General features: G+C 51.9%; 2 protein-coding genes across 2 annotated transcripts in view; one reads left to right on the plus strand and one right to left on the minus strand.

Annotated features, from left to right (window-relative positions):
• Positions 1-2,056: 2,056 nt before the first annotated feature.
• H257_06739 (hypothetical protein) lies at positions 2,057-2,435 on the minus strand (the record flags this gene model as incomplete). Its single annotated transcript, XM_009832090.1, has 2 exons — positions 2,057-2,329; positions 2,379-2,435. 2 exons carry the CDS (start codon positions 2,433-2,435, stop codon positions 2,057-2,059), a joined length of 330 nt encoding a protein of 109 aa, XP_009830392.1.
• A 1,481-nt stretch (positions 2,436-3,916) lies between these two features.
• The window catches only part of H257_06740 (hypothetical protein), a 14,831-nt gene continuing 7,423 nt past the window's right edge, over positions 3,917-11,324 (plus strand). The window contains exons 1-3 of the mRNA XM_009832091.1: positions 3,917-6,274; positions 6,335-9,433; positions 9,486-11,310. Of these exons, the coding sequence (XP_009830393.1) occupies positions 4,002-6,274; positions 6,335-9,433; positions 9,486-11,310 (7,197 nt within the window). The 5' untranslated portion in view covers positions 3,917-4,001. The remainder of the gene's footprint in view (positions 6,275-6,334; positions 9,434-9,485; positions 11,311-11,324) is intronic.

The raw sequence follows: 11,324 nt of genomic DNA on the forward strand, positions 1-11,324 counted from the left end.
TTATATATTAATTCCACAATTAATATAAAGCAAGGAGTGGCTACTGGTCTCTGGCTACGGTCGCTGACCTTCTCCCACGCCGAAATTGCCCGTTTGATCATTGCGTGGCGTTTCTGCGCAGCACAGGGTGAGTCAAACTCATCCCCATCGTCGCCGTCGTTGATCTCCTCAGCCAACCACTCGTCCCGTAGGAGCCTCTTGAACGGCGCCATCACACCGACATCCAGCGGCTGACACACAGATGTCACATTCGGAGGCATCGGTACGAGGAGACTGCTCAGCTCGTCTTGAACATTGTCATAGGACTCGTCGGATACATGCGACTCAAAGTTGTCCACCAAGATGACCGACGTCGCTTCAATGCAGGGCAATAGCAAGTCACGAAGGTACTGTCGCCACACGTCATTGTCCATCCATGCATTGGGTTGTACTGCGTAGACATGGCCAGCGCGATACGTTGGCAGCTCGTTGGTTGCGATCTGACCGCCGGGTTGGCCCCGAACGACGAACAGCAGAGGCATCTTCGTCCCATCGGCACGAACGGTAAGCGCCACAGTCATGCGAAGTGAATGCTTCTCACCCGACCACACTTTGGCATCGCCACCCCTGATTGACCAAATGTACCTCGGTGGCATGTCATAGTGAAACCCGTCTCATCCACGTTGTAGACAGCGTCGGCATCGAAGGCGCTGTAGGCGCGGTGAAACTCCTCCGCAAACTCGTCGCGGACCTCGGTCAGTGCAGCACGGGACTTCTTGGTGTGGCCAGCGCGTTGCCGAGAGTACCCATGACGATTGCAGAAGAGTTGGAGCAGACGAAGGAGGCTTTGGTATGCCGGGCTCCTTATCGGCAAGGTACAGTCGCAGCCAGTCAGGTTGGAAGCGTTTAATCCAGTTGATAATATGAGTTGTGGTCAATGCACGTTCACGAGCACGCCACTCGGCTATGAACTCGACGAGTCCTGTTGGGTCAGAAAAGGACTCGGAGCGGCCACCAGGGCTGAGTTTCATTCGCTTTTTGTTCCCGGTGTACGCCAGGATATCGTCTCGCTGGATGAGCCGACACCTTGTAGTCCGACATAGTCTCCAGCAGTGCAATGGCCTCACGCCTGATGGCCACTTGGTAACGGCGCTTTGGGCCGCGAAGCGTTGAGTTCACTGTCATCAATTTGTCAATGATTGTGGCGAGAATTTTTAAAGGAATCGCGCCGGCGGGAAAATATTATAGCTACCCAATCACATGCCTTCAAATCACAAAAAAATTTGATTGGTTAAAAAAACAGTTGCATGTCAACATAGTTCGATAGGCGAACCACTCCTTCGTTGACTGTATCTGCTAAACGCGCCCGGGATTTGATCAAGCTGTACTTAAGCCAGCATGTTGATGTATAAATTGTAATAATATATGTATACAAATATGTGTACTTTATTCATGAACATTCCGTATCCCCTTATCTCCCCGTTCCCTCAGTATCGCCGTATTCCTCCGTATCGCCGTATCACCGTATCCTCCCCATATCCCTCCATGTCGCCGTATCCCTCCGTATCCCCGTATCATTGTGCCCCTTACATCTACGGACTGTAATTTTAATATATACTTATGCTTAATTCAGGTATCTACGGACTGTAATTTTAATATATACTTATGCTTAATTCAGGTACTACTGTATTACGTATTGTTCGCATCAAACAACTAATCAAGGTTGAAGTCTATTATACACTAACTCAATTCTTCAAGTTTTAACTCAAATGATAAATTGATGTATTACTTAGAATGTACTCTGGAGGAACTGGAGCATCTTGTCGTTGACTTCATTGGTTTTGTCAATACTAGCTTTGGTTTCCTGCATAAGATCGAACATCTTGACGATTTGGTTTGCCATGTTTACCCCAGAGTTACAGTATGTGAACTCTTCAGCTTGGTAGCCTCAATGAGCCCGATTGCAAGTGCTTCTCCAAGGTTGCTGAGACCTACCGCAAGATCAGATTGTTGCTTCTTCCCCCGGACTTGACCTTGGCGTTGAATCTCCATGTCGATCTCAGCCTTCCGTTTGACGTCACATGGAGCTCGTCGAAATGGACTCACCGATCGCACGAGTATCCAGACCTTGATTATCTTCATTGAGGCTCGCACTTGCAGCACGCTCCATGCTAAACTCAATGTCTCCAAGCCCATGCAGGTCCGCAAACGCAACCAACATGCCCGCGTAGTAGCCTGGCATCGCAGGGGTCGTCTTCTCGCCGTTATCGGTTGCTGTCAAGCTGCGCTGGATCGACACAAACTCGGTCCGTAACTTTCGTAGCTTATTCTTCAGAGAGTCTGGAGATACCTATGGTGGCACATAAATATTATGATACGTTGTATGGTATTTGTAGTACCCTGCGTGGTTGTTCAGTGACAATGTTGAATCGTAGAGCCAACTTCACCCAGTGCATATGAAGTTGCTTGCTGGACAGATCAGCATTGAATGCCGCTCGAAAAGAAGTGAATCGCAGTTCCAGAAGTGTCGTTACCATGGCCTGAGTGTACGTGACTGGGTGGTCTGTAATTGTTGACGCCATCGACGAACCAATCGTGGGCATTCCCTGCGAAGGGGAATTGATGGCTCCATCCACTTGAGATGGGGTACGCAGTAGGTGATGTTAGAGGAGCTGTACTTGCTTGACGAGATGCGCTTTGGTGATCTTTACCGTTGGCTTTGGAAGCATGGTGGGAATCATGAAGGAGCAGGTTCACGGTTCATTATCTGTGGTATGATTGGGTGCAATTTTGACCAATAAGACGGAATATTGTTATTAGTGGTGGACGTGAACGATATAGCGAATGATGTGAATTATTTATTTGGTCTATTCGTAGTAATTCTTATCGAGTTCGTCGGAACAGGCTCTAACAGTAAGGGCCTGTTCCAAGTAGATATTTTTAGCAAAATGAAATTATTTTATGCAAATCACTATAACAAAAGTAGAAAAAGAGGTCCTTGACGTCTTTTTCGAAATCGTGAAAAAATAGGTAAATCGATTTTGATTAGCTCATGCTATTTCTGAAAATTACTTGGAACTTCCCCTTAGGGGAAGTTATAACCAAGCATCCTGACAAGCCACGGATGACCTTCCTATAATTACATTCTGTAACGAAACGTGATGCTAAATCACGGTACGGATTATCTAAAAGTCGATGTAACAAACACCCAGGTTTATGATGTGAATAGCCAAAACGAGTGAAAGGCGAAATAAGTGGACGTGGTTGAAATGAATTGGTGGCCAGGTGAAATATACTGCAAACTCAGCGAAATATAGTGATACTGGTAAAAAGCTGAAATTAACCGCAAAAAGGTGTAGTACGACCGTATGTGAATTTTCACGATGCAATTGGCATTTTTGATAACCAACTGGTACAGTACTGTACTATGAGTTAGCAATTCTCCATACGGGATGCAACGTGGCCGCCTATCTTATCGCTTGGGACTCAATGTTGTTTGTGATGTCGTGAAATTCTGCATATCACCTCAAATCCATTGGCTATGTTGTTACAGCCCAACTTACCGTGCAGTCTACGAGTACTATTAATAATACAGTAGTGAAATTGTTAGACCAGATCCTTTGCCAAGTACTCAGGAATACAAAGTACTTCGAAGTAGTACACTAGTACTAGCACCTAAGTACTTACTGAGAATGCTCACGGTGCAATTGCAATAAAAGGTGATCGCAGTGCGCCCGTCGCATTGGTTCAACGTCAAAATTGAAATTTCATTGGGATTACACTATGACAAACGTACAAAACGAAAGGGGATTTGATATTACTGTAAGTCCTTACACGTACACTGGCAAAGATTGAGATTTACCTGTACGGTATATGGAAGTGTATCACTTCACTGACCACAGTGATGTACTTTCTGTCCAGAAGGCAAAAGGTACCCCGTCGTCGGTACTACTAGTATCTCTCTTCCAACATTTCGTGTCTGTGGAAATCCCTATCTCCATTTCAATTTTGACAGCCATCGCATGACACGCTTCCCCCCACTGACGTCGATGGATGCGATCGTTTCTGGCCTATCCCCGATGGATGCGATCATTGCTGGCCTATCAACGAGACTGTCGGTGCAATTTGGAGGGCAAGCCAATCAGTACTTAGACGAATTGACACGGCTTGTGGATCAGTCCGTCTCCGCCCGTCGATTTGTGCTGCTGGCCCAAGCGGTGCTTGCCGACGAGTCCAGAAGCAATTCCTTCCAGCCACTCCTATGGGCCACGGCCCCATCGACGCGCCCAACGTCGGCAGCGTTGATAGCTGCTCCGTTGAGCTATCCACTGGTGCTTGTCACTCAGTTGGCCACGTACTTGGCATTTTTGGAGGCCGCCAACTTGACTCACGAATCTCTGCTTTCGATGATTCGAAGCGGCACGGGGCATAGCCAAGGTGTCGTGTCTGCCGTAATTCTGGCGACGGCGACGACCCAGGACCAACTTGTGGACCTCGGGCTAGGCTTTGTGCGCCTAATGTTTCAGCATGGCCACCACGCCCAAAGCATGTACGACGCCATCGACACTGAGCCAAGACCCAGTCACCTTGCTGGGACACCGATGCTTTTGGTGCGAGGTTTAACCGAATCAGCCGTGAACGAAAGTATTCGCCAACTCAACCACGAGCATGAACTGAACCCCCCGCTTCAAGTGTCCCTAGTGAATGCCACCACGACTCTGGTGGTCACTGGACTCCCAAAATGGCTGAATGTGTTGAGTGCGACTCTGGAAGGGAAACAGCAGCAATGGGCAGTGGAATACTTGCGGGTGGAGTTTCTTCCAGTGTCGTGCGCTTTCCACAACGACCTGCTACGCCCGGCGCAAAGTCGGATCGAAGCGGCGGCGTCTCGACTGGGTCTAGTGATCAAAGGAAGCGCGTTGCAGTTTCCCGTAATTGCAACCTCGGACGAGAGCGTCAATTTGCAAGAATTCGGCAGTCACGACATTCTCCCAGCTCTGATTCAAATGCAGCTATGTGACGTGGTGCACTGGCCCAATACGACATCCAAGGCGCAGTCCTTCCCTGGCATCGATCGCGTTTTGGATTTTGGGCCTGGTCGAAGCACACCCCTATTGCTCCAACCTGGTGTTGAAGGCCATCGAGTCATCACTATTTTGGACCCCCCTACTTCCCCTGTTCAAGGCAGGGCGGAACTGTCGGATAACGATTACCAAATGGCCAAGGTGTGGGCAACCGTACTGAACGTCGACGTGGGCGCGATTGGTTCAAACTCTTCCTTCTTGGAGCTGGGAGGTGACTCCATGTCCGCTGTCCAGGTGGTTGCCGCTTGCAAGGTACTGGGCTTGAACCTCACCGTGGCCCAGCTTTTGCGGGACCCAATGCTTCGAAACGTTGCAAGGAAGGCCAACACCTCACCCGAGCCCGTAGCGTGGCCGCACGTAACTGTGAGCACCGAAGTGTTGGGCTCCATCGACGTCAATCGAACTCAACATGCCACGGTCTTGCCTGCAACCCCCATGCAAGCTGGGATGCTCGCGGCCACTTCGGCCAATCCAAGCGCGTATACATTGCAAATCACACTGAAGTTGACAGACCGTGCCAGCCAATCAGCCCTCGAAAGAGCCTTCCAAAGACTTGTGACGGAGCACACTATCCTCCAAACGACGTTTGCCAGTTGTCCCCACGGCCTGTATCAGATCGTGCCTTGGTCCCCGCCAGCGGACGTCGCCATTTCCCATGTATCTAACGTGTCCATTCACGACTTGCTCAAGACAGACCTGGCCCGTGGATTCATGTTGGACGACCCTTCGTTCGTTCGGTTAGCTATGCTGTCGTCACCCCAGTCCTTGGAGGTGTACGGTGTTCTGACCATTCATCATGCCCTTATTGATGGGTGGTCCATCAACTCGCTGTTGTCTGATCTCATGGATCTCATGGATCAGCTGCCTCTAGCACCTCGGCCGCCCTTTCGATCGGTGGTGGATTACATGGAAAACCAAGACGCCGTGGCGACTCGAGCGTTTTGGCAGGCGTATCTGGCCAATGTCGTGCCTACCCCAATCAGCTCGCATGTGTCCCCGGGCTTGAACGATGTCCACAGTGCGCCGTTGAGCATGCTGCACTCAGTATCTTTGGCCCAGTTGACTCGACTTGCCTCTCAAACGGGTGTCAGTGTATCCGAGTTGGCCAAATTTGCGTGGGCAGCGACCGTTCGCAAGTTCTCCCGACAGAACGACGTCGTGATTGGTCAAGTCATGGCGAATCGAGGGATCCCAGTTCAAGAGGCGGACAGGTACTACTTACATAACACTTTGGCGAATGATATGGACGTTATTTTACTAATCAAGTCTAGGATTCTGGGGCCATTGCTGAGTACAGTGCCGTGTCGAGTGACGTTTGTGGACGAGTTGCCACTAGTGAAACTATTGCAGCACATGCAAGCCGTCAACCACGCCATGTCAGCGTCGTTTTCCCATGCGAGTCTGGTGGATGTGGCCAAGTGGAGCGACGGAATCCGCCCAGATCAGCTGTTTGACACTATGTTTGCGTTTCAACAGTGGCCTCCACGTCGATCACGTGCTGGCGTGGAAGTGATTGAGTCGTGGAAGGACTCGCAAGGCCAATTTACGCAAAACTATGCGTTCGAGCTACTCGTTGAGCCCACAAGTCACGGCGCTCTGTCGACCACTGCAACGTTTGCACCAGAAAAACTGTCGCACGCCCAAGCGCGTGAAATACTCCACGAGTACGACCACACGTTGACCCAATTGTGTGCTGGGTTGGCAGCGGATGCGTCACAGCCGACCACAGCTCTGGCACTGTGGACCTTGAGCCCAGCTCAGACCGAGTTGATCCACGCATCTTCGTTCGGACCGGAAATGGAGCTGCCGTTTGAACTGCTGCATCATGCGTTTGAAGTCAGAGCGAAGGAATTTCCTGACGCGCGAGCGGTGGAGTTTGAGGGGCAGTGGTTATCGTATGGTGAATTGAATGACCAGGCGAATGCGGTGGCGTGTGAGTTGGCCGAGTTGGGCGTGTGCGTCGGCAGCCGCGTGGCGGTGATCATGGACAGAAGCCTGGAGTTTCCCATTGGATTGCTGGCGACGCTCAAAGTGGGGGCTGCTATCATGGCTTTGGACGTTTCTTTTCCGGTGGCTCGGTTGTCGTTCATCGTGTCGGATGCAAATGTGTTGACTGTGGTCACTGCCTCTCGCCTGTTGAAACGAGTGAGGGACATGCACCTTGGCACACATGTGGTAGATGTAGCAGTCGGTAGCAAGCAGCCAACCACGTCATTTACGCCAAGTCCGCAACATGTGGCGACACGAAACGACGAAGCGTTCATCGTGTACACGTCGGGCTCGACTGGGAAACCCAAGGGGGTGCCCGTCTTGCATTGCAGTGCTCTCAACACAGTGTTTGATTGGAACGTCCAAGCAGAGATGACCGAAGGTATGCGTGTGCTGCAGTTCATGGCCATTGGATTCGACGTTTGCCAAATGGAAGTGTGGGCTACTCTGAGCTGCGGGTCGTGCCTTGTGCTGCGCAGTGACAACGATTTTGAAGCCATGTCGTCGGTCAATGTCCTCATGTGTACCCCCACTGGCTTGGGGCACTTGGGTTGTCCGACCCAATACCCCAACCTGCAAATCGTCATGGTGTGTGGGGAAGTCTGCCCGAACAAGCTCAAGAAGGACTGGTCTGGGCACGTCAAGTTCATCAACGTGTACGGACCGTCGGAATGCTATGTCACGCACTTGGCCCACCTTGGCCCACACGACTCAGTGACCATTGGTCGGCCTATTGCCAATGTCCGCTGCTACATTCTGGACCAGAACCAACGCCAAGTGCCCCAAGGTGTTGTGGGTGAAATCTACCTCGGTGGCATCGGCGTATCTCCCGGGTACATCAATGTACCCCTTCAGACCATCGAGCGCTTCGTGGCCGATCCATTCGATCCAGCAAAAGCAAGAAAGATGTACCGAACCGGAGACTTGGGCCGATTGCTGTCGAACGGACGGTTTGATATACTAGGTCGCATGGACAGCCAGGTCAAGGTGAAGGGGTACCGCATCGAGCTGGACGAAGTGGCGAATGCGATGATGCAACATGTCGGCGTCGTGTCTGCAGCTGTCATCGTGAAAGACAAGACCCACCTGGTGGGGTATTTCACACCTGCCAGCGTGAACGTCGAAGCCTTGCGCGAGACGGTGGTGGACTTGCTGCCTGTGTACATGGTTCCTGTGGTGTGGGTGGGGCTGGATGTGATGCCCCAAAATGCCAACGGCAAGATCGACAAGTTGGTTTTGGCGGCCATGGAGGTGGCCGATGTGTTCGAACCAGTGGAGAGTGAGATGGAGGCCAAGGTGGCGGCAGTATGGGCCCAAGTGCTGGACGTGAGTGTGGCTGACATTGGTCGCCAATCGTCGTTTTATGCGCTGGGAGGGGACTCGCTGTCTGTAGTGAAAGTGGTGGCTGCGAGCAAGCTGGCTGGAGTGCACCTGACAGCGTCGGACCTGTTGAAAGCTATGGTGTTGTGGCGAGTGGCTGCAGTGGCTACCATACCTCAAGCTACGATCTGTCCAAGTGCCAAACTCAACGAGGATGCTAAGGCTTCCATTCAACAGGAATGGCCTGCCATGGCCAAGTGGCCTGACTGTGTCGTCTATCCTGTGACTGGTCTGCAAGCAGGCATGCTGGTAGCCACGATGAAGAACCCTTCTTCCTATGTCCTGCAAAGTGCCGTCCATTTGGACGCCTCGGTGGATATGGCCAAGCTTCAGTCTGCGTTTCAAGCACTAGTTGCGCGACACGAAATCTTGCGGACAGCCTTTGCCTCAACGTCCGCTGGCTTGTGCCAAGTCATTCGGTCCGATGCCAATGACATTGAAATGGCTATAGTCTCCGCAACAACGATTGAAGAGTTCTTGCACCTTGACAGCGTCCGTGGGTTTGAGCTGGGGGTCGATCACTTTGTTCGTTGGACTGTGGTCAAGACCGAATCTAACACATTTGGGGTCATGACGATCCATCATGCGCTCAATGATGGGTGGACGTTTCCGCTGCTGTGGGAAGACCTGTTGAGCATAGTCAAAGGCAAGGCGTTGGTAGATCGGCCGAGCTTTCGCCACGTTGTGGACTTCATCGAAGCCCAAGACAAGTCAGAAACGGAGGAGTTCTGGCGGTCCTATCTGGATGGGGTTGTCTCGTCCACCATTGGGACCAGTGGCGCGCAACTGCACGAGGAAGTGGTGCCCTCTAGTCCCCTGTGTATTTCGTCCAAGGCTAGCCTGGCGGAGATAACCCTCACCGCCCAACGATTTGATGTGACGGTCGCAGAGTTGGCCAAGTTTGCTTGGGCTGCGACCCTTCGCAAGTATACTCGTCACAACGATGTCGTGTTTGGTCAAGTGAAGGCGAATCGAGATATTCCCGTCGACGGTGTCGAGAGGTACGCTACAATCGTATGTGTTATGCTGGCCTAGACACTAAACGACGACTAGGATTCTGGGTCTGCTGGTGAGTACCGTGCCTTGCCGAGTCCAATTCGACGATGCATTGCCGTTGTCGGCGATGCTGGAGAGCATTCGAGTGGAACGCGGAGTGATGACGCCTTTTACTCATGCCAGCCTGGTGGACATCAAGAAATGGAGTGGCGTTGAAGGCGAGCTGTTTGACACGCTGTTTGCCTTCCAGACTTCTGCAGCCAGGGGTGCCGACCAGGGGTATTGGTCCGCTGTAGAAGGCTCAATGAAGTCCCAGTTCTCCATGGAGTATACGTTCGAGCTCATTGTGGCGCCCAAGGCAGGGTCATTGGAAATCAACGCATTGTACAAGCCTGGCTGCATGTCACGGGATCAGGCCCAGTGGATCATGCGCGAATTTGACGAGCTGGTGTGGCAACTGTGCACTGAATCACCGGACAAGACAATCAACTTGTGGGATGTGAGTCCAGCCCAGGGGGAATTCATCCAGAATTCGACCTTTGGTCCGGAGGTGCCACTGCCATTCGAGTTGCTGCATCATGCGTTTGAAAGCCGGGCGTTGAAACATCCAGAACTCCTAGCGGTGGAGTTTGAGGGTCAGTGGCTGTCGTATGGTGAATTGAACGCCCAGGCGAATGCGGTGGCGTGTGAGTTGGCCGAGTTGGGTGTATGTGTCGGCAGCCGCGTGGCAGTGATCATGGATCGATGTCTGGAGTTACCTATCGGATTGCTTGCGACGCTCAAAGTTGGGGGCGCTATGATGCCACTGGACGTTGCGTTTCCTCTGGACCGTGTGTCATTTATGTTTGCCGACGCGGGGGTTGACGTGATTATCACCACTGATGTCCATGTTGGTCGATTGAGAAATTTGTCATGTCAAGTGGTCACTATTCATTCCGAACGATTAGCCTTGAATCCAAGAGCTTTCAAGCCGCAGCCTTGTCACATTGCGTCGCGTACGAACGAAGCGTTCATTGTGTATACGTCTGGATCCACGGGGAAACCAAAAGGCGTGCCCGTGCTGCATCAAGGCGCCGTCAACACCATTTTCAACCAACCGCATGGATTCCACCATTATCGCGAGGGCAACCGCCTGCTTCAGATCATGGCCATCGGATTCGACGGGTGTCAGCGGGACACTTGGAAAGCGTTGAGTCACGGGGCTACATTAGTCCTTCGTGGTAACGATATGTTCGACGCAATGCCGACGATCGATATCATCAGCACCACCCCTACTGGAATTGCCCACTTGGGGGACCCCAAGCAGTACCCGCGCTTGAAGCTGATTGCTCACGGAGGGGAACAAATGCCATCTTCGCTCAAGGACTTGTGGGCTGACCATGTGTCGTTGATGAACTGCTACGGCCCGTCGGAGTGTGCTATTGAAACGCATGTCCAACAGCTGACCAAATATCAACCCACGACCATCGGCCGACCGATCAACAATGTGACATGCTACGTACTGGACGCGTCGCTCCGTCCAGTTCCAATTGGAGTCGTGGGGGAGATCTTCTTGGGCGGCATGGGCGTATCGCCTGGATACATCAATCGACCAGACGAATCAACCTACCGGTTCGTTCCTATCGTTCTCGATGGTGATAGCAAGCTCGTGTTTCGAACGGGTGATTTGGGTCGACTGATGCCAAATGGTCACTTTGAAGTCCTTGGTCGAGAAGATACCCAAGTCAAGCTCAAGGGGTACCGCATCGAGCTGGACGAAGTGGCGAATGCGATGATGCAACATGTCGGCGTCGTGTCTGCAGCTGTCATCGTGAAAGACAAGACCCACCTGGTGGGGTATTTCACACCTGCCAGCGTGAACGTCGAAGCCTTGCGCGAGACGGTGGTGGACTTGCT

This window comes from Aphanomyces astaci (genome assembly GCF_000520075.1).
Source record: "Aphanomyces astaci strain APO3 unplaced genomic scaffold supercont1.13, whole genome shotgun sequence".
NCBI classification, from domain to species: domain Eukaryota; phylum Oomycota; class Saprolegniomycetes; order Saprolegniales; family Verrucalvaceae; genus Aphanomyces; species Aphanomyces astaci.